Genomic DNA, 22,927 nt, shown 5'->3' on the forward strand with positions numbered 1-22,927 from the left:
TATTATCCTTTGTTCTCTCCTCTCTCCTGTCGCATGGCCGTTTGCCAATGTCTCACGTTACCTACATCCCGTCATGGCTTTTACCCACCCATCACCATATAGGGTCATCACTGCCCAGAGGAAACGCAACTCCATTTAAAGTCAATACATTCCAATACATTGTAAAGCTTGGAGTGCTGGTCACGAGGTCAGGGGGCCCCTGCAATATTAGAAGCCCAAGGTTTTATGACTCCCACAAGGGTATGTCTGTGTTTGAATAGGGTGTGAGCCTGTGACCTGGCCCAGGAACTAAGTATTTATCATTACAAAAGACTGGCCAGGCTCCCCAGGAAATCCAATCAAGTAACCTGCCAGACAGGAGATAAACAAGGACAGGAGAAAAACAACATTCAAATTTCTGTTTAGACCACCTTTTTTGTGATGCAGGTATGATGTATCTGAGGGGTGGTCTTGGGTTACACCCCTTCTGTGATGTATGCATGATGTTTCTGGGGGTGGTCTTGATATACAGGGCGGCAATTTCAAAAGTCTTTATAAGGCCTTGCGCGCCATTGTTCTGGGTTCCTCCTCCTCTCCTGCAGGTGAGGGGAGCACCCTGTTGCAACAGATCAATAAAGGCCAAGCCTACAGGCTGCTGTTTTGCTCCAAGTAATCCTGGTTGGTGTCTTTGTTTTCGTCCAAGGGAGCCCTCAGATTTTTCCGTTAACAATTGTGTATTTTAATGATGGGCATTAATTATAGTGGTGGAACTCCACATTATGTGTGGCATTCCAGTTTGCCAGATGAAAGCATCCCCTCTCTCCTCTCCCTGCGTTGTGTTTCTGGGGTGGAACCACTTGATGTTCTAAAGCCAACATCAATGGGTACATGGGAGCGGGGCGGGGGGAAGCGCCATTGTGCAACTGATGAGGCTGGTTACGTGAATCCCAGCCACTGTTTTAGAAGCCTATTTTACCATTCAAAGACCAGTATACAAATAAAACTGCAACAACTGATAAATAACACAAGCAACATTCAGAAGGCGAGTTAAGGTGAGGCGGCTTCCTGTTAACAGAACTGCTGGATCTGTGCATCTGAGCTAAGGGTGTCCTCCTTACCCAGGATCTTCTGCATAGAGTTTTCCCAAAAATTCCCCACTGCTCCCAATTTGTAGGGCATGGCCTCTTTCTGCTTCTGGGCCAGCTGAGTCTTGCTCATCCATCTAGACTTTCAGGAATCCTCCAAGAGATCAGAATGAATCCCTTGATCTTCTGCCAAGTTTTGTATGTGCCCTGCACCTCTGGGACCCCCATTGTACCCCAGGCCCCCAGTGGGGTACTACAGAAATGACACGGGGGGCACATCTTTACACTTGTTACAATGCTACAAATATTGTGCCTGAATGACTTGACAGCTTAGGGAAGATACCTAGCTTTATAAAATCATATAAAATCAACCCCTGCACCAATTTCCTCCATTCCAAGGCCATTTTTGCCCTTAGAGGAAAGGACTCCTTTTACCTTTCTCTCCTGCCATTATCCCTCAAACTGAGGGCACATACACAACACCCCACCCAGGGAGTGCCCAAGGGTGGCAATTGGCATGCTGATAGCTGACCACAGAATCCCAAGAGCTCATCCCCAGACTTGCCCCAGGACAAGGATATGTAAAGAGTTTTATTGTTCTTTGGTGATAGCTACTTAAGAGGTGTTGGGACATGTCTGCCTATGCTAATTTTGGACCCAGTGACATGCCTGGACATATTTGGCCTACGCTAATTCTCAATCCCTCTGTACTCCTCCCCTTTTGTGACAGGTCAGTGATGTAAGGATGATGTATCAATGATGCTGTACAAACTGTATTCTAGGATATCATGGGAAGTTTTAAAAGTCAATGTCACCCCATGCTCAGGGTTCTTGCTCCTGTGGGAACCTGTTGTGCAACAATAAAGATCATGCTCTACTGACCGCTGTTTTGCTCCAAATTACTTGGCTCAAACTTACTTCCTTTACTGACCACATGGACCCGTGGGGGACTTGCACCCTGACAAGCTGGGCTGTTGAGTAGTCTCTCACCCCAGAATTTTTCCTTACTAGGGGGAAGAGAGGAGACTCGCCAAATCCCAGAAGGCACTACTGAGGTTTCACTTGCACAACAGAGAGGCAAAAGCCACTTCCCTTGCAGGAAGGGACTTGGAAGGGAGAGGATTTTGCTCTGGAGGACCTGCTGCCTCCACCTTTATTTCCTGTTCTTTCTAGGAATCCAGTGCAGGAGCTCAGGAGGACCTCAGTATATTGCACACAGCCAGAGAGGTTTTATGGGCGGCAGGGAGGGGCTCTTGACTGGCTGCCTTCTGAACTGCTCCCTCCCTTGGCCAGAAACTGGAGGAGTGGTTTGGTGGCAGGAGAAAGCCTCTGCAAAAAGCAGGAAAGTTGATAACAGAATTGTAGTGTTACAGGAATTCTATTTTTTTTTTAATAGATATTTATTAGAATTTTACAACACATAAAAAACAGACAAATCCACACAAAAAACCAAAAAATACACACTTAATAAAAAAGAAAAAGAATCCACTTTTAAATTTCAATGTTCTATAACCCTCTTTCCTGACCTCCTCACATCTCCCTTTTTTGTGTTCCTCTTTATTCCATCGAATTCAGCAAATTCTAAGTGTTACAGGAATTCTAAGGTCTCATTCATAAATATATATACACCATATTTTCATAAATTTAAAGGCAAACACATACATAAGTATATAAACCACATGTCTGAAATAGTACAGGAGAGCAATCCTGAAACCATTTTGACTCCCCCAAACTGACCTCAAAAATTTTCTGCAAGGAGGAAGAAAACGGGGAAAGACTCTCCATTGTCTTTTGCTTATCTGTCTTAAGGGCACATTTGTGCATGAATAAGGTGAGCCTGTGACCTGGAGTCAGGAATTAAAGTATTTACCATCACAAAAGAATGGTTGGGCTGTCCAGGTAATGCAATCAGTGACCTTATGATTGCATATGAGGATTTCTGCTGTAGACTGCCTCTTTCTGTGATGTATGTATGATGTTTTGGGGGAGGTCTCCGGCTACAGGGTGGGCAATTTCAAAAGTCTATATAAGAGCCTGGACACCATTGTGCTCGGTTCCTCCTCCCTCCTGCGTGGAGGAAGTGGGGGACCCTGTTGAAATAGTTTAATAAAGACCAGGCTTGCTAGCTGCTTTGCTTCTCAGTAGTCTCTGGTTGGCCTCTGTTATTTTCTCCTTCCGATAGGGAACCTACTTAAGGATTCTATACGGGCTCTTGGATACCCCTTAAAGGAAAAGGAGCAATTTTTTCTTATAACAGTAGAATGGAAGAGTTGGAAGGGATCCCCTAGAGTCATCTAGTCCAGCCCCTTGCAATGCAGGAATCTCTACGAGATCACACGACGCAGATGGCCATCCAAGCTCCGCTTGAAACCTCCCCCTTCTTCTGCCGCTTCCCACGTCCTAAGACACGGGGGTCCCGTCGTCGTTCCCCCGCTGGGCCCTCCTGGTGCTGCTGGCCACGGAAGCACCCCTCTCCCCCTGCTGGCTGTCCCCGAGTAACCCCCCCTTGTTCCCCCTCCCTTCCTGCGGGGCCACGATGCCGCCCGGGGGCAATAAATGGCTCCTCGCCTCGCTCCTCCAGAACTCTCTCAAAAAAAAAGCTCGTCAAAACACTCTGAAAGGGGCGCACGGATGCACCCTGCAAAACTACCTGAAACCAGTCAAAACCTCTTTCCCCTGTGCATATATATTACAGTGAGTTAAAGTGGGAAAGGAGGGAAAGAAAAGGAATACCTCGCAGCTCCATCACAGCCAGGCCTCCAAAACAGGCGACTCCTTCCCTCCTGCCCAGGGAAAGGCTCCTCCGCAGCACCAGGGAGCCAGGGGAGGCAGCTCTCCCGGTCCGAGGAGGATCCAGCTCCGGACCCGCCGAGACCACGCACGCGCCTTTTGCTCCTCACGCCCCCTCCCCGCGAGAGGAGAGCCGGGAGGCAAATCCTCTTGCCCGGAGTCCATTGACACAAACCTTCCCCCATTCATGAACAAAAGACTTTCCCTTTTTTGACAAATACTCTCCCACCCAGTGTGCAGATTGGTGACCCATCAGCAGCCCATCAAGCAGTTCCTGGCTACTCGAGAAGTGTCTCTGAGGTCAGCCAGGGCCGAAACATGGCCGAACTACCTCTTCTCCACTCCGCATAATATCTGGGCCCGGCTTTCATTCATGAACTGTACCTTTTCATTCATAAAACCCCAGGTGCGCGCCAAAGGTGGAGCATTTCTCTCACGCTCCGGGCGGCTTACAAGAAAATGGGAGCGGCGTCTTTTTGCTTGCATGCCTGCAGTACCAGCGGACGCTCCTGCAGGGGGAGCTGTTGCGCAAGTTGAAACGTCAAAATGTGCTCTTTGGCAGAGGAGAGCTGCTAATGATTCTTTTATTGTCTTTGCTATGGTTTGAATTTTATTGCATTCTATGTAAAATAAACTTTCTTACTTACTTAAAAGGGGGGAATTGCCTTGGCACCTTGGTAGCCATGTATGTGGAACCCCAGTTTCTGAGAAATTCTTACGACCTTACAAACACGTGTTGAGATATGTACATTTTCCTAATAGGAAGATTGCTTAAAAGAGAGGCCTGCGCTCAACACTCGAACATGCCCTTTCAGAGGCATGGCCTCCCCTGCCCCCCCAAAGTACCCTCTGTTGGGGCCTTGCCTTCTTTAGGACACCCGGCTGCCGCGCCACAAAACCAGCTGGGGAAGGAATGTTTGTTTTTATGGTATGTCTTTTTGTGGCTTTATACTGTAACCCGTGAAGGACCGTATAGAAATTTAATAAATAATAATAATGTCATCCGGAAGCCTCCCTTTCCATCTATGCTATTGCTGACCACCCCAGTCTCCCAACAGTGCGAGATTCCTGGGGTTCCAGGCTCTATCCTCAGGATATAGGGTTTATTTGCACATAGAGACGACCTGAGCCTAAGATGGAGGGGCTCACAGCACCCCAGAAGGTCTTGCTTTTCCCATTGCCACAATCCTGGATTCTAGCAGGAATTCAGCATGGATCTGTCTCTAGCTGCTGCCTGCCCCCAGCCCACCTCACCCACACAGCTCTGGCCTCTGTTTTCTCACCGCCAGCACCCATTTGCCCCCTCACACAGAGAAACGTCCTTTGTTATAGTAATGGCAGTACTTAGGACCATTAACTCAGCAGGGAACTTGCCTGTCTCCTTCAACAATTGAGTCTTCCATTAGAATTTCACCCTTGCTGGACCCAGGAATCAGAAGGCACTCGGTTGTGATACAGACTGACACCAGTACCTCACCTCCCAATAATATGGTTTAAAACAAACAGGAATAACCTTAAAAAACTTTCCAGTAGCACCTTAGGGACCCCTGACTGTTAGGTCCAGTCGTGGCCGACTCTGGGGTTACGGCGCTCATCTCGCTTTACTGGCCGAGGGAGCCGGCGTACAGCTTCCGGGTCATGTGGCCAGCATGACTAAGCCGCTTCTGGCGAACCAGAGCAGCGCACGGAAAAGCCGTTTACCTTCCCGCCGGAGCGGTACCTATTTATCTACTTGCACTTTGACGTGCTTTCGAACTGCTAGATTGGCAGGAGCAGGGACTGAGCAACAGGAGCTCACCCCGTCACCGGGATTCGAACTGCCGACCTTCTAGATCGGCAAGTCCTAGGCTCTGTGGTTTAACCCACAGCGCCACCCACGTCCCCCCTTTTTTACAACACAAGAAGAAGATACAGCAGAAGAAGTTGTATCTGAAGAAGTGTGCATGCACACGAAAGCTTATACCCAGAACAAACTTAGTTGGTCTCTAAGGTGCTACTGGACAATTTAAAAAAAAAATTTTTTTTTACTGCATCAGACTAACACGGCTACCTACCTGAATCAGAAATAACTTTGTGGCAGTAAAGGCTGTTTCACAGTGAATGGGGCTCCCTTGGAAGGTGGTGGACTCTCCTTCTGTGGACATATTTCATCAGAGGCTGGGTAGCCACCAGTCAGGGATTATTTTAAAAAATTTCCCTGCCAGATGGCCATTCAACCACTGCTTTAAAACCTCCAAGGAAGGAGAGTCCACCCCCTCCCGAGGGAGTCTGTTCCACTGTCAAACAGCTCTTACTGTCTTAATGTTTAAGTGGAATCTTCTTTCTTGTAGTTTGAATCCATCAGTTTGGATACTGCGCTCTGGAGAAACAGAAAACAAGCTTGCTCTGCCTCCCATGCGGGAGCCCTAGAGATATTTGAAGACGGCGATCATCTCTCTTCTCGGTCCCCTGTTTTCCAGCCAAATTATACCCCACTCTCTCAACCATTCCACATAAGGCTTAGTTTCCAGGCCCTTGATCATCTTGGTCGCCCTCCTCTGCACACTTTCCAGCTTGTCAACATCCTTCTTAAATTATGGTGCCCAGAACTGGGCACAGTTTTCCAGGTGTGGTCTGCCGAGACAGAATAGAGCTGGACTATGACTTTCCTTGATCCAGACACAAGACCTCTGTTGATGCAGCCAAGAATAGCATTGGCCTTTTTTGCTGCTGCATCACACGCTGTACTCATGTTAAGCTTGCCAAGAATGTTTTCATTAATCAAGAAAGAAAGAAAGTTAAAGGCTTGAAGCTGATCAGATACCATTGTAGTTCCAAACGCAAACAATGCTGACTAGTGATCTGGCCAGGCGCCCCTGTGCTGCTGCATGTGTCACTCATCTGTCTCTGTTTAAAAGTTGCCAGCATCAGTCTGAGGCTGAGCAGTCAGAGGTCCGAAGTGGTGGCAGCAATGGGAGAAAGGCTGGGCAAGGCCCAAGTTTTGGCCACAATCATCTTGCTGAGAGGTCACCATGCCCCATATATGATCACTTGATCACTTCAATCTGCAAAACTTGTACAGTTACAACTCCCACATCATACTTCTGCATTCGTAACAAATTAATATTTTAGTGCGGCGGCAGCTACACTTTGAAACTCCCTATCAGGCGGGTGCTCTTTTCAGCTCCTGCCAACAACTTTAGAAAAGCCTAGCCAGATATCGAGATTGATGGGGGGTGTTCTAATCTGCTTTTAGTTTATCTCTGATTTTGATTTTTTTTTTTAATGCATTAAATAGTTGTTGTGAACTGTCTTTACTGATAATTTTCTTGTTTTATTCTTTTCTAACCGCTTTGAGCTTTCTTTCTTTTTTACAGTCAAGTGGTGTATACATTTTAATGAAATAAATAAATAGATAAACAAGTGTGTTGACGTTTTCAGAGATTTTGAATTCCCTGTTTCAGCGAACCAGATGTGTGGCTGCTGGCTGCAAATGCACAGCCATGTGGGCAGTGTGTGTGTGTGTGTGTGTGTGTGTGTGTGTGTGTGAGAGAGAGAGAGAGAGAGAGAGAGAGAGAGAGAGAGAGAGAGAGAGAGAGACACCCCGCCATCTCCCCATATCTCTCTCTGGGGCCGAACATATTTTCATTGGGTGGTTGGGGCAACGCAGGGCTGCTCAGAGCCACTTTTCTTCCAGTCCACTTGGGGAGATGCTGAGGGCGAAGCAGGGAGCCCTCCCGGCAGCAGGAGGGAGGCCGCCAGGCCGCGCCACGGAGCCGAGCTGAAGCCGCTCCGTCCGCGCGCAGCAGCCCCTTCCCTTGCGCACAGAGCGAGCGAGGAGCGGGCCTTGGCATCCACGGCGTAACCTGAGCCCTCCGGGGCCGGCGCGCGCCGCAGGCAGCAGGTGAGTGATGCTGGACATGCACCTGGTGCCGCCTCCGGACTGAAGATTTGATGAAATGCCTCTATTATGATCCGGAGGTCCATGGAGGAGAGCAAGCGGGCGATACCTGATCCCCTCCACTCCCGGAGAGCCCGATTGCTGGAGCTTTTCATAACCTCCACAGCCAGACGCCTCTCTCGAAAGGCAGCTTCAGGGGCAGGAGCCATGGGACGAGGGGGCCCAGGGCTCAGAGATGGGTAACAAGCAGACCATCTTCACTCCGGAGCAGCTGGACGCCTATCAGGTAAGAGCACCTGCGGACGCAGCGCGGGAGCTTCCATGCCTGCGCGCTCACCAGAGCTTTGCTAATGCCGGGCAGGAAGCGGGAGCGGCTGCTTTTTCAAGTCAACATGCAGACAAGCCACACGAGAGCGAATGCCATGTGTGAACGCAGCCCTGCGAGGAGTGTGTCCGTGCAGGAGCCCATAAGCAGCAGCAGTAGATGGAGTCAAAGCAGCAACAACCTGCCTTTTCCTGGATTCAAAGAGCTTATTTTTACGGCTAATGTCTGTACAGCACGGGGGTGGGGGCGGGGTAGGAGAGGATTTTTACGAGAAGATCAGAAAACACTCCAGGGCGGGGGTCTCCAGCCTTCGCAGACTCCCCTCCGTGCCTGATTTCACATTTCTTTTCTGTTTCAGGATGCAACGTTCTTCACACGGAAAGAAATTCTCAGGTGAGATTATGCGTTTGGCTACAGAATCCAAATACCTGCGTCAGAATTATCCTTTGTTAAAAGCTCGGGGGGGGGGGGGCGCTGAAGCAGAGCGGCCTCTCCCCGCCTTTCCCCAAGCTGCCTTTCACAGATGCCCATTTGCGATGAAATGCGCCTGGCCCCGCTCGCCCTTCAGCTCCGCATTCTGGAAATCCCCTCTGCTGAGCTGAGGGGGCTGGAAGTGGCAGGGTCAGTTTCGGGTCCCTGCAGCAGAGAAGCCTAAATCAGGGGGTTCCAAGGGGCCTTTTAAGACTCTCGCTCAACACAACTGAGCCACTGGACAATCCAGTGTGTGAGGCAGAAGACGGCGCTAGAACTCCCTTGGGATTCATAGTTTCCTTCTTAGTAAGTTTACTCAGTTTTGAACTTTGAGACTTCCAAATGAGAAAGCGGAAAGGAGCTGAGCACAAAACACTCGAAATACTTTCAAATAAACTCCAAACCATTTGGTTCCTGTGGCCTCTGGAGCTCCCCCAGCTGAGACTCTGCAGAGACAATGTGGTGGAGTGGTTAGAGTTTGAGCCCCTTGGGAGAAGCGAGTTCACATCCAGCTATCAGCCCCTCTCTCTCTGTCCATCTAGCCCACCTCACAGGGGTGCAATGAAGCTAGAATAGGAGAGCCATGGGCACAGCCTTGAGCTCCCCAAAAGAAAAGGGGATATACGAATGTAGCGGATAAACAAATAAGTGCCCAGGAAGGGAGACCCAAGGCCGCAGGCTGAGGGGTCTCAGAGCAAGGCAGGGGAAATGGCCCCCAGCCCAGGAGAAATGGGCCCCCTCCCCTCTGCCATTTGCTGTGTGACATGTAGCAAGGGACACAGGCTGAGTGAAAGGGGCATTGATGAAACCTAAGTATGGGCATGTTTTCATGTCTGGAATGGAAGCCAAGACCATAATTGTATCATGAATGAGGCATTCATTATTGATAGGGAGCCCTTTTGAAACTTCTGCCTCTTTGTTCTCTGCCACTTTCTCTGATGACAGCCCATTGCCGAGTAAACAAAGGAAGCAAAAAGGAGGCAGAGGAGAAGGAGACCCCCCCACTCCTGCTCCCACTTTTTAGACTTCCCCTCTAGTGAGCGCTTTCTGCTGCAGTGCTCTGCGTGCAAATCCAAGAGGAAATCCCACTGAGTTTAATGGCCTGCGCTTCTGAGCCGGCAGGGGCAAAGGATCACGCTGCCAGCTTAGTTAGGATTTATATCATGACTTTTTTTAAATGTCTGTTTCAAGGGAACCAGCAACAAAGTCAGAACAACAAAGCAGTAAGAAACCCAACATACCAAAAGCAAACACAAGAAGCACATCTAGACAAAACCTTTTAGGAAATGGAAACAGGTAAATGCCCTTTAAAACTGACTGAGCACAAAATCACTTAGGCCTCCTGTGCCAATGCACGCTTACTTGGAAGTAGGTCCTACTGCATCCAATGGCGTCTGGGGATCTGGACCTCAGTAAATGAGCCGAGGGTTGCAGGAGCATTCCCTGTTGTGAATTGGTGGGGTGGTGCAGGGAAGAAGTACCTGAATGTACAGAATTATCAGCAAAACACACACAGAGACAACCACCCCCAAACAAACTCAACTGTGCCCCCTTCTCTTCCCTCGCACACAGACCTGTGTGGAGCCATCACATCCCTTCTGTGGCAGTCTGAGTCCCCATAACATTTTCAGATTCTTAACATAGCCTTGATCGGTTCTTCCTCTCCCTGTTTTGTTTTTTTTTGTGTGTGTGGGAGAAGGACACCCCCTGCCTGCTGCTTCCTCTAGGCAGCAGCTGAGAAGAAGACTTCTTGGGTTTGCTGACCTCTCCTTGCCTCCAGGCATTTGACTGTAAATAACAGAGCAGCAAAGGAGGCCCCTTCAGAGCTGCTTGGCCAAACGCTCTCTTTCTTCTGCCTTGCTTGGTGGGAAGGCCAGAGATGTGAGCTGTCCTGATATTTGGACCAGTGCAAGTCATCTTGGATGATGCCTTGCATGTTGCTCAGTGACGATTGACTCCTGCCAGTCCAGCATGCTCGAGAGAAGCCACATCCTTCCTCCACGACCTGGCCCTGCATCCCACAGGTGAGAAAGACTCCTTTCCTTGCTTGCAGGTTGTTTGACAGGTACCGTGACCTGGCCCCTCAGCTGGTCCCACTGGATTACACAAAGAAGCCCAACGTGAAGCTCCCCTACGAACTCATTGGCAGCATGCCTGAGCTGAAGGTACAGGAGGAGGCGGGCAGGGGCCCTGGGGTTCAGTTCCTGGCACCAGCCGTCTCACCTGCCCACTAAGCAAGGCTGCCCCAGGGGGAATGGGGAGGAGGCCCGGAAGCCGGGCTGGTTTCCTTCTCACCCCATCTCCTTCCTCAGGACAACCCCTTCCGGCAGCGCATCGCTGAGGTCTTCTCTGAGGATGGAGAGGGCAACATGACCTTAGATGACTTCCTGGATATGTTCTCGGTGATGAGTGAAATGGCTCCTCGGGACCTCAAGGCTTATTATGCCTTCAAAATCTACGGTGAGGTCAGGGGAGTATCTGCTAGGAAAGTACGGTAATCATGCTAATCTCCTAATCCCAGAGGATCCCAGAAGCGACTTCAGTGTACATTGCTTAAAACAAGACCCAATTTGAGTTGCATTGATTTGAGTCATATTGATTACTATTTTTTTTGGGTATTTATTTCAACAATCCCAAAGTTTGAGTGTCAGTGATCTGTCATGGAACAACCCCACTGAATGGGTTATCCAGTCCTCATTGCTGGTTGCAAAGGCCCCCCCATGACAATTCAAGCTTCAGACCCCCAAAATGTAGGTGCACCACTTGATGAGCGGCAGCCGCAGGGAAGGGGTCCTGGGAGGTGGGCATGGGCTCTTTGAAGAGGAGCATTGCCACACAACTTCACTGGCTGCCAGTCACTCCAGCAATGGGAAAGGGAGAGAGGCAGCTCTTGGGGGCAGGAGAAGAGGCCAGAGGGGCAGCTGGACCCGCAAAGAGATCAAGTGACAGGGAAAACTGCACCTCCTGAATTTCTGCCTGCCATGATCTATCAAAAGCATTGAAGGAAGCCCAAGAAGTTACTGGCAAGTGGGCAGAGGGAATCTCACTGAAAAGCAGAGGCTCCACACAGTGTGTGCATGTGTGGAAGTGGTTTGTGGTGCTCCACAAACACTGCAGCAGACTCCCCTGTGCACCTGAGCATAGGAAGCCCATTTCCAGAGGGCAGGTGCTTGAAGCAACACTGGCACCCCCACCCCAACCCCCATAAGCAGGCCTCCCCCCACCCTGCCTCCCTGCCATGGCTCTGGCACTACTCTCCCCGCCAAAGCAGGGAGATGACCTTCTGAGGGGATCATGTGTAAGTTCAGAGGCAGTGGAGCTTTTCCCTGCTCCGGCCCTGAGGTCCCCAAGCACTCCTCTATCTGCAGATTTCAACGATGACGACTACATCTGCAAATCCGACCTGGAGAAGACGGTGAACAAGCTGACCCGCAAAGAGTTGACCCCGGAGGAGGTGTGCCTGGTGTGCAACAAGGTGATGGAGGAAGCCGACTTGGACAACGATGGCAAGCTGTCCCTGGAAGACTTCCAGCACATGATCGTTCGAGCGCCTGACTTCCTCAGGTAATAGAAACTGCCCGGCCGTGGCCTTCCTTCCCTCTCTGGGCTGTCGGGCTCAGGAACAGGGAGCTCTGGGGGGACTTTTCTCAGAGCAGAGGGTGCCAAGAAAGCCAAACGAGGTGAGAGTAGCCTGAGGTTGCCCTTCAGCATTCTTCCCATCCATCCCCGTCCTGCCCTTCTCATGCAGAGCGATGAAGCAGGTGCCTTGTGAGACGCCCTGGGCTTTTGCTCTCAGACACAGTCTGCTGAGCTCAGCCTGGGCATCCTTCTCTCCCCAGGACAGATTCACGCAGCCCATCACTGCCCAGCCTGCCCTGGCTGTGCTGCCAAGCGTCTCAGCCAGGAGAGGCACATTTTCCCCTAAGCTAGTTGGAGTCTCTCTCAGCCACAAGGAGGCCTGGAGTTCAGCTTCCACCTGCTGTTGTTTGCATGTTAAACTCCCCATCTTCGCAGATGTCCTTTTCTGACCGTGGGTCACCAATGCTGAAGGGTTCTTGTTGTTTTTCAACAGCACTTTTCATATCAGAATCTGACCCAAACTGCAGAGACCCACGAGAGCCAGAAACCCTCTTGCTGCTGCTGCTGCTGCTGCTTCTTCTTCCAGAGCTGGATCAGAGGATGAGGCCTGGAGCTTCCTCCCCAGGGCTGCTGGGGGGGGGGGCTGGGGTGGAGCAGAGCTTCCTTTTGCCTCTTGCTTCACACATGGTGGGGTCTCTTTCCAACTTGATATAACAATGCAGCCAGGTTTCTGTTTTTCCCCTAATCTGACATACAGAAAGGCAGCCAGCCTTGAATTAAAATTCCAAGAAAAAAACACACCAAGAATTCAGGCCAATATAAGTTTCAGTAGTGGGAGCGGTCCCTACTCACAAATCAATAGTCAAGTGTAACAAAAACTAATCCATTCAAAAGTATATATTCTGACAAGGATTACAAACTCAAACAGAGACTACAAACCAGTGGCGTAGCGTGGGTTGTCAGCACCCGGGGCAAGGCAAGTAATTTGCGCCCCCAACCCGTGGATTTGCGCCCCCTAACCCGTGGATTTGCGCCCCCTAACCCGTGGATTTGCCCTAACCCCAGATGTTGCGCCCGGTGCGGCCGGCCCCCCCTGCACCCCCCACGCTACGCCACTGCTACAAACTCAAACTCATAAGGATATGTATAACACAATAATTCGCTACAGTATTAAAGATAAGAGTTTATGAGTAGAGATAAGTTCATGTTAGTCCATAATAAGATTTGACGTGAAGATCTTAGTTTCAATCATTGAGCAGAAGTCAGAAGACAATTATGGATCAGAAACAAGGACAGGGCCCTTTCTCGATGTATTCACCTTCATCAGCTAATTTTTAAAGGGTTGTGTAAGTTTGAATAATTTCAGATAAATATATCCTGTTACTTTCTACATTTCTCAGAGATAACAACTACGTGTGGGTAGATCAACGTGTATCTTGAGCTTTTCTGTGCGTTTTTCTTGGTACATTGAATTAAAGTTCAACACTAAGGACACTGGAAGAACCCTGTTGCTGGGTCAGAACACCCCCAGTCTGGTGTGTGGCTTCCCTTGTGGCTGGCCAGAGCCCACAAGGAGACCTGAGCTCCACAGCCCACTCCCACGGGTGACCCTGAGCAACTAGTATTCAGGGGCAAAATACGTCTGATGCACACAACCTCCAAGTGTCCCTGTTTCCCAGGGACAGTCCCGGAATTACAGAAGCCACTCCAGTTCCTGATTTGATCCCGGAATGTCCTGCTTTTCTTTTATCTTCCCCTCCACGTCACAGAGAAAAATGAAACGTGGTGGAGAGATCAGACTGTGCCCCCCTCCTGTCCTTTTTGGAAACAGAAGCCTTTGTGCTCTGTGTGTGTGTGTGTGTGTGTGTGTGTGTGTGTGTGTGTGAAGGTGCAAAAACAGAGTCCCATTTCTACCGAAAATAAAATACCTGCAACAAACGAAGGAAACGTTGAAGCTGGCCTACCAAGCCCTTCCTATAATACACTTCCCTTTCATATTCCTGTTCAGTAGAATTGGGTGAGTCCAGCAACTGTGTGTTTTTCAAGCAAGGACCTTCTGGCCTGGTTGGCTACCTCAGCTGTCAAGAGGAGATGGTCAGGCCTGTCAAGAGAGAGCCCAATTAGGGCATTTGGTCCACTAACAGCCCCAGCCAATGCAGCAACTCCAGCCTGGCCTCCCTCACAGGGCAATTTTGAGTGAGGAGACAAACTGGTCTATAAATGCAAGAAACACATATACACCGTTATTAAAATGTGCTCAGTGGAAAGAGATTTTGTCTGCAACTATGAAGATATCAGATGATATTATGATTAGCAGCAATAGTGTTAATAATTTAAAAAATAAATTCATCACCTGCCCTTAATCACCAGCAGGTCCCAGTGCAGGTTACAATGATCCAAAACTCAGTATTAAAAACAGCTGGTTAGAGTGTGGTGCTGATAATGCCAAGGTTGCAGGTTTGATCCCATATGGGACAGCTGCCTATTCCTGCACTGCAGAGGGTTGGACTAGATGATCGTCAGGGTCCCTTCCCACTCTACAGCTCTAGGATTCTATGAAATTACAAGCCGGAGGTCCTGAAAATGCGCATCTCAGGTGTCAGGGGCCAGGGCAGAGAGGACCGTGACCAAGTTCCCTCTGTCCAGAAGGGGCCAGAGCTGGGGACAAGCTCTCCTAGCCACTTGGACCTCTGGTGTCAAACGTGGATCCAGGACTTTCCCCAAGCCATGATCCCGCTCCTTCCAGGGAAGAGCAGCCCCACCCAGAACAGACTGCCTTCCCACCCCCTGGACTCAAGAACTTGGAGCCCATCACAAGACTGTCAAGATCCAGCTGCCATTCACTGGTCCACATCTGGCCACCTGAGCTCTTGCTGGCCGGCTGCAAGCCTAGAAACCTGCATCCTGAACCATCGCCCGGGTCATGTCAGAAATGAAGCTTAATTAATGGGTGAATCTGCACCACTTTTACAGCAGAGATCAGTGGCCAGAGTTACATAAAACCCAAGAGGAGTGGTATGAGGTGTGTGGAGGGAGGGCAAACAGCCGTGGATTCCCTGCCAGCCACCAGATGCCAACCTTCCACTTATCTGTATAAGGAGGGTTAGTGAACAAAAATTAAAAATCTTGGGGATGAATGTTGGAAGAAATGATTGCAGCATAGAACTGGGGGATAGGAGCGGAAATAAGGATAAATCTTCAAACAGTGATGGGGTTAGGAAGGGGAGGCATATGGGGATGCCAAGGGTCATCTAGTCCAACCCCCTGCAATGCACACGTTGCAGTTGTGTATCTATTTGCCTAGATAATTGCACCCCACTTTTCAAGTCACGAAGTGGCTCATAGTACAACAACGGCAGGATTTTAAAGCACCAAAAACCCAAAGAAAACGGGAAGAATAAAAAGGCGTAAGAACAAAGGAGAAACAGCACAGGGAATCCCCAGTAAGTAACTGACAAATGCTGCGAAATCAACAGGAGAGTCTCCTCTGGCTGTCAGCAGAGTGGGAGGAAAGAGAGTGGGGGTCTCAGCGAGCTCTTGGGGCAGCCAGGGGGTCCCTGAGGGGGGCGTGCTGGCGCAGAAAAAGCCCCCTTGCACGTGGCCACAGATGGGACCTCCTCAGCCTCTGTGATGTCAATGAATAAAGATCCAGGTTTTAACAAGTTGCGGGGGGGGGGGAGAGGTTGGTGGTGCTACCCCTTTACATTTATGGACTTTTGCATTAGAAATAAACTGCTGGGTGTCAGAGACGAAGAAAGCTCTCTTTCCCCAGCACAGCAGGGCTCTGCATTTGGGGTTTCTGTGTCTTGATTTCCCCCGTTCCCGTTTCCTTTCCAATGCCTGCTTCTTCTGTGTGGAGCAAGAGACTTTGCTTTCGGGAATTCCCACGTGTGTTGTGTTTCTTGGATATATTTATAATTAAAGTGAAGTGAAACGAAGCCAAGCAAACGTGGCCGCCGAGAACTGCTCCGGGGTCTCTCGGGGACACCCTGCCTCCCAAATGCCAGGGCAGAGCAGCGAAAGTAGGAGAGCCCTCTCGGCCGGCCTGCGGGAAGGGGAGCAAGCGCGGAGCAGGCCATGCTCCTTCGCAGTTGCCTCTGCACCGGGCAGGTCTGCCTTTGCTGCTGCTGCTGACATCTGGGCAAGGGAGGCGTGCCTGGCAGCGAAGGAATGTGACCCGCTGCGGCGTCTTCCCTCCTGTAAACATTTCCTCAAGAAACTTTGAGCTGCTCGGATCTCTTCTCCCTCCCGAGGGAAAGATCTGCAAAGAGCCTCCCCACCCGCGAGGAGATAAAACCCCCCAAGCAAAGTATGATTCCGATTTGCAGGAGAGCCCCCTTCTCCCTCGTCGTCTTCTGCAGCCTTATAATCCTGGGATCGGGTAAGTTCAAGGGCAGGTCGGCTCTGTCTCGCGTCTAATCCGAAGCAGGATAGTTCCAGCAGGTGGACCAGGTTATAAAACCGCAGGCTGGGTGGGCGGACTGAGCGCGCAGCCGGATCCTGATGCTACTGACGTCCAAACCACGGGCAGAGGAGTCGAGCTTGTTCTCGCTGTTCCCTTTCGGCAGCCGGATGCTTCCTTCTGTTTCGCTTCCTTGTCTTTTCCTCTGTTTCTGGGACAATTCAGAGCAGGGATGGAATGAGAGGCTCCTCCGTCTGTCCCAAGGGCGGAAGACCCTCCCGCTCCTGCCCCCGGGGGCTCTTGGGCTCTTCAGCATCAGCTCAGGGGCCGCCCCAGGCAACCAGAAAGGGAGGGTGGCAGCCACGGAGCGTTGGCATGGCCAGATTCAGAGGGGCGGTTGGGTAGCAGCAGCAGCCTTTGGGGGGCGGTCCCATGGACTCTGGTGGTCGTGGTGGGGAGATGTGTTGCAAGAGCAAGAGGCAGCCCTGGGAGGCTGAAACAGCCAGTAAGTGCCCAGCCATGCAAAGGACCCCAGCTCTGGCAGAGGTAAAGGTAAAGGGACCCCTGACCATTAGGTCCAGTTGTGGCCAACTCTGGGGTTGCGGCGCCCATCTCACTTTATTGGCCGAGGGAGACGGCGTACAGCTTCCAGGTCATGTGGCCAGCATGACTAAGCCGCTTCTGGCGAACCAGAGCAGCACATGGAAACACTGTTTACCTTCCTGCCAGAGTGGTACCTATTTATCTACTTGCACTGGCGTGCTTTCGGACTGCTAGGTTGGCAGGAGCAGGGACCGAGCAATGGGAGCTCACCCAGTCGCGGGGATTCGAACCGCCAACCTTCTGATTGGCAAGCCCAAGAGGCTCTGTGGTTTAACCCACAGCGCCACCCACATCTCTGGCAGAGAGGAAAGGGTTAAAACTGTCTCCGGTCAGAAACATCTTCCCAGCTAGCCAAGTGGCGAAAGGGAAACACAACCTGGACCCACGCTGGTTGAATGAGCCTAAATGGGGAGCTTGCTGAGACAGCGGGGGGGGGGGGAGAGGAGAAGCCATTTGTGAGAGGAGTCATGATAAGGGCACACCCCCCCAACCCAACCCAGCTGTGATTCCTTCCTGCATTCATGGGGTTTGGACTAGATGACGCTTTGGGTCCCTTCGGACTCTAAAATGGTATTATTCTCCGAGAGCAGCGGAACAAGGCCCAAGAGGGAGATCCAGTAGAACGTCCCATGCAAACGGCTTGGAGAAGAGACCAAAGGTTTGCATGTAATCTTTGGACCCCTCACCAAGTGGGGGGGGGGAGGGGACTTTGCCCTCATCAGCCCAGCCTGGGTTCTCAGGCGGGACAATGTGCATTGCACAACTCGGTCCACAGCTCAGGGGCCTGGCGCATGTGTGCGTGTTCAAGAAAGGCGGAAGGCGGCTGGTGCCTAACCTCGGTCGAAAGGTAGCAGGTGCTCAGAGAGCACAGGTGTCCTGGAAGAGCAAAGGCCACGAGTGGTTTCTCCGGGAGATTTTCAGGCTGGGAGGAGGAAGCCAAGCGAACACCCCTTCCACACCCCCAGCTTCTCCCAGGCCAAGAGGAAACATTCCCTCCTCCAAAGTAGGGCTGGGCAATATCTGGTTTTCAACATCACAATATATCACCAGCTAAACCTTGCAATATATTGATATATCACAATGTCTGAAATAAGGGTGGAGCTATGCAGAGTCATTTGCTGGCTTCACAGTTTTCCCCATACTGTGATTTTTTTTGCATAGGACACAAACACTCTCGCACACATCATGATTCATGATATATTCCCAGGTCAAAAACACGAAACCAGTATCACAATATGGACTTCAAACCGGTTCTGGATGATATATTGATACACTGGCCAGCCCTAGTTCAGAGCATCCAGTTGACCACCCATTGAAAGAAACGCAGGTCTCTGAGTGAGAGCTAGAGGAAGAAGGAGGGCTTCCCCTGCCCCCCCCCCCAGGGAAATCACTTTGCTCTGGTGTACAAAGGAGGCAACTCTTGCCAAGACCTTTCTGAACTTCCTTCTGGTTTTCCAACCAGTAGCCCAAGACTCCTGCTCTGGTCACTGTGGGACACCTCGAAGCAGCTGCTCCTGCCATGCAACCTGCGAGTCCCTGGGAATCTGCTGCCCCGACTACTGGGAATTCTGCCTGAATGCCTCTCCCTACTCAGGAACCCTCCTTGGGGGGAAAGACTTTAGCCTCCTCAACGTGACCTTCAGCGGCTCTTCCACCGTGATTTGCAGGTGAGCTGAGATTTCCAGAAGGACTGGTAGTTCACGACACAGGCACTTGGCCTTGTTCTTGGCCTGGGATGCATGTGTGCATTAATGCACATGTTAGTGGGACCCCCGCCCCAGTGCATTTCGGGTCACATTTTCACGCTGTTGGGGGAGGGTCTTTTCCAGATTTGCATGAGCTGTTGGGTTTTCCTGGCCCTGCAATCCCCCTTCCCCAAACTCTTATTTGCGAAGCCATCATCTGCCCATGTGCAGTGGCTGCCACAAGTGTACACACCTCAGCTGCTGGAGGCAAAACAAAAAGACAAAAAAACCACATTGCCACCCCTCCACACACCCACACCCCCCCCCCACTGCCTGAAGGAAAGCAGAGAGAAAAGGAGGCTGGAAAGGAGCAGGCAGTGTGGGGTGGGAGGCATGGCAGAGGGGCACAGAGGAGGTGAGCAGCTCCCCAAGCCCACATCTCTGTTGCCTGAGGCAACTGCCCCACCTCGCCTCATGGGTGGGCCTGTCCTGCACTTCAGCTAAACTACGAAGTTAATGTGGCTTAAGATTTCCATTCAGATGGAAGCTGGTTTGAGGGGAGAACACAGCACAGAGCAGTATTTCTCAAGTAACTATGCAGGCATAGGCAAACTCGGCCCTCCAGATGTTTTGGGACTACAACTCCCATCATCCCTAGCTAAAAGGACCAGTGGTCAGGGATGATGGGAACTGTAGTCCTAAAACATCTGGAGGGCCGAGTTTGCCTGTGCCTGAACTACAGGATAGACGTGGGTTGTGGCTAATCCAGTGTGTACCTGGTTCCAAAAAACCAGCAATGGGAGCACGTTGGATGCAGAGCAAATGGTCAGGTGCTCACAGCCAGGGATTTTGCTTTCTAGGCAGACCTGCTCCTCACAGGTTTGCAGCAGTGAGAAAGGGGAACGGCATGATGAAAACCAATAAGAGGGAGGGAAGAGTGCACATCGCCTAGTGTTGCCATGGAGATCTGTGTGTGCTCCTGTTTGAAATAGGGCAGGGCCCAAATAGCTTCCCAGGGCTGGGAGATCCCAGGTCCCATCGCTGGAGCATCTTTCATTTCCCCCTACCTGAAACAACAGACTCTTTGTTCTGATTTCAGTAAGGCTTTTGACAAAGTCCCCCATGATATTCCTGCAGAGAATACAATGTGGGCTGGACAAGGTAACACTTAGGTGGATATGTATCTGGCTGACTGACCAAACCCAGAGAGGACTCATTAATGGTTCCTCATCACCCTGGGAAAAAGTGAGAATTTGGGTGCCGCAGAGTTCTGTCCTGGACCCATTGTTGTTCATCATCTTTATAAATGACTGGGATGAAGGAATTGAGGGAATGCTCATCCAATTTGCAGATGACACCAAACTGGGAGGGGTAGCTAATGCTGCAGAAGATAGAATCAGAATTCAATATGACAATAATGTTGAATGGGTTTAGATGAGTAGGAGAGGACATTTTATTTATTATTCTTCCTCTTCTGACTTGTGTAAGAATGCAAATACCTATTTCAGCAGAGTTAATTTGCCATCCGTGTGCAGCTTACAGTATCTCTAGAAGCTTCTAGAGACAATGTTGCACAATGCGGCATAATTATGATATCCAAGGGTGCTTGGGAAGAGTTTGATTTATTTCCCCCCTTCTGTGTTTCCCTCTTAACAAAGAAATCACTCTTAGGCTGTTTAAGTAAACAAGAAAAATATAAAAGTTTCCTCACATCAGAAGACTTGCCAGGATTCAGCAGATACAGTGATGAAAATTAGGCAGAAGAGAATCCTTAAAATTTACAAAAGTCCATAGTCTGGTTCAAAATGCAGTGCACTCTCTGGACAAGAGATAAAAAGAAAAGTGTGCTTTCTATTGTTCCTCCTCCTGCCCCAAGTTTTAAAGAGATGTTTCTGACTCATGCATTTGTGATCTGGCTGCAGATCCTCCCACGCTTGACAGATTGGAGAACTGGGCCAAAACTAACAACATGAATGGCAATAGGGACAAATTTAAGGCTCCTCTACGGTAGAGAGGATGAAACCCTGCAGAACTCCAGAGTATAAATGGTTGTGGGGTCAACCAGTGATTTCCCCAGCACCAACTGACTTCTGGAATTGGTCCTTCAGATAGAGATGGAACAACCAGGGTTAAAACTAGATCCCGAATCAGGTTGAAATGGATCTTGATAATGAGTCTCATTCAGGAGACCCTGAAGTGGTCTAGTAACTCTCCACACAAACCCCTTCCTCCATTCAATAGCCATTGCACTGCCTTGGGTTCAAGGGCAGGGGTTTCCTTTAGGAATGGTCTTGTAACTCCATCCTTCAATGCAGCTGGGAACACCCGAGGTCATCTGTCTGTCCTAAAGAGGCAGCTGCTACTCCTCCTCCTCCACTGGGATCTCTTCCCCCAAAGAGTCTTTCCTACTAGCCATCTCTTCTGGAAACTGCCAGACTGCAGCTGTAACCTGACACCTCAGCACTGAATGTCAGCTTTCAAACAGTTAGAAATCTTTGGTGAATCTCACCAATGCCGATTGTTGTTCTTGCCTGTTATGGTCATACTGCACCGTGAACATGTCCAGTTGCTTGCAGTCTTAATCCCTTTTGCTTTAATAAAATGATTCCTTCCAGCTGGCCTTGGCAGGAGCCAATCATGCTTTGAGTGGCCCACTGACCGTCCACCTGGCCTGCAGGGCCACCAAGGAATTAAGCGGCTGAGGTGGTGGGATTTGAACCCAGGGCCTCCAAGCCAACTTTCCCCCTTCCTCCTTTGGGTCACCCTGTGGTTTCTCTTTGGCATTGACAGGTTTGCAGGGTCAGTCCAGACCCGTGGCTACGTGGCTGGAGATGGCCGAGTCCACTGCATCTCCCCCTTGCTCTACCAGATCGGGATCTTGAAGCTGGAGATTTCCAGCGATGGAGGAAGGACATTTCCCTGGATGGCAACCTGGGTGTCAGGTGACTTGTTTTCCAGTTTGCAGGTTCCTTGATCTCCACAGAGCTCTGTCTCCACGTACCTTGTCCTCTGCTTGCCTTTGCCTGTTTCCTCGAGGGAGAGGGCTGGGTGTTCCCAAAGCAACTGCCCTCATTTCCAGCACTTGGGAAGGGATTTTGCTGTGGCTGAAACTGTGTCACGATGTAATGTGGGTGGCGAAGATAATGCTGGGCCTTGCTGCCTCTGCTGCTTCCTGCCTCGCAGAGCTGCTCTTCAGAATAAGTCATACGCAGTTCTGGGAGGGACTTGGCTGCCTGAGGAGGTCTGGGGCTTGCTATGTCCCTCTTTGCTTTCATGGCCTGCTCTTAAAGAAGAATTTCAGGGATGCTTCTTTGCATGCCATAAATAGTGTTACAGGCCACTGCTGTGTTTGAGTGTTAAGACATTCCTAGGATTCTGAGCTTTACTGAGTTTGGTTTCCTTGGAAAGCGGTTCAGTAGAGATTGTGGTGTCCTTAGGATATATTATTTATTTACACATACATATACAAGCTGAGCATCAGATGAAGCATCTCGCAGCATCAACAGACCGTGCTTCTCCATTAGTTGCAGCTTTGGACCCAGCACGGAGGAAGCATGTCTCTGGGTTTCCAGCTTCCAGGCTGCTTCCAGCTCAGCTCACACACAACACACTGACTTTTGTTCTTCTCCCTTGCATCTAGGAGAGGGGGGTGGAGGAAAGCCTGTGGCAAAAGAGAGATGTCCAAGACAGTCTCTCCCACTCCCTCCATTGCCAACTGTGACACAACAGCCTTGCAGTGCTGCTGCCACCCTTACACCTGCAGCCCAGATGGGAGGGAATCTGGGATGCACTAAAGCAATTACCGTATTTTTCGCTCCATAAGACACACTTTTTTCTTCCTAAAAAGTAAGGGGAAATGTCTGTGCGTCTTATGGAGCGAATGTGTGGTTCCTGGAGCTGAATTGCCCAGGGGCAAAAAGCAGATAATGCTTTTTTTTTTTTTAAGAAAGAGGGACAGGCGTGTTGAAACAAAGCCGCTGATCGTTTGCAGATCAGGGAGAGAGATAAGGGACGCTAGAGATAAAGGAGGCTGCCTGGGAGGGGGGAGGTAAAGACAGCAAACTTGCAAAGGGGGGAAACAGGAAGACTAAAGCAATAAGGAGAGAAATTAGAAGAAAAGGAGGAGCA

At 50.3% G+C, this 22,927-nt stretch overlaps 3 protein-coding genes and 1 long non-coding RNA gene across 5 annotated transcripts in view; 3 read left to right on the plus strand and 1 right to left on the minus strand.

Moving 5' to 3' along the window:
- Nucleotides 1-22,927, minus strand: part of LOC310745974 (uncharacterized protein) — a 618,230-nt gene that overhangs the window by 142,496 nt on the left and 452,807 nt on the right. The window lies entirely within an intron of this gene.
- The window catches only part of LOC310746292, a 284,046-nt gene continuing 261,361 nt past the window's right edge, over nucleotides 243-22,927 (plus strand). The window contains exon 1 of the long non-coding RNA XR_014540590.1: nucleotides 243-701. This is a non-coding gene — a long non-coding RNA (uncharacterized lncRNA). The remainder of the gene's footprint in view (nucleotides 702-22,927) is intronic.
- Nucleotides 7,350-13,055, plus strand: CIB3 (calcium and integrin binding family member 3). The gene is made up of 6 exons (XM_083580151.1): nucleotides 7,350-8,020; nucleotides 8,418-8,452; nucleotides 10,584-10,695; nucleotides 10,843-10,990; nucleotides 11,899-12,094; nucleotides 12,603-13,055. Exons 1-6 carry the CDS (start codon nucleotides 7,970-7,972, stop codon nucleotides 12,622-12,624), a joined length of 564 nt encoding a protein of 187 aa, XP_083436277.1. The 5' UTR covers nucleotides 7,350-7,969; the 3' UTR covers nucleotides 12,625-13,055.
- SUSD2 (sushi domain containing 2) overlaps nucleotides 16,270-22,927 on the plus strand; it is a 31,212-nt gene continuing 24,554 nt past the window's right edge. The window contains exons 1-3 of one of the 2 annotated variants that reach the window (XM_083579503.1): nucleotides 16,270-16,490; nucleotides 18,577-18,781; nucleotides 21,590-21,741. In XM_083579503.1, coding sequence (XP_083435629.1) covers nucleotides 16,421-16,490; nucleotides 18,577-18,781; nucleotides 21,590-21,741 — 427 coding nt within the window. In that variant the 5' untranslated portion in view covers nucleotides 16,270-16,420. The remainder of the gene's footprint in view (nucleotides 16,491-18,576; nucleotides 18,782-21,589; nucleotides 21,742-22,927) is intronic. The other variant, XM_083579504.1, reaches the window with a different exon arrangement.

The sequence above is a fragment of the Podarcis filfolensis genome (genome assembly GCF_964270895.1).
Source record: "Podarcis filfolensis genome assembly, chromosome: 12".
Lineage (NCBI taxonomy): Eukaryota > Metazoa > Chordata > Lepidosauria > Squamata > Lacertidae > Podarcis > Podarcis filfolensis.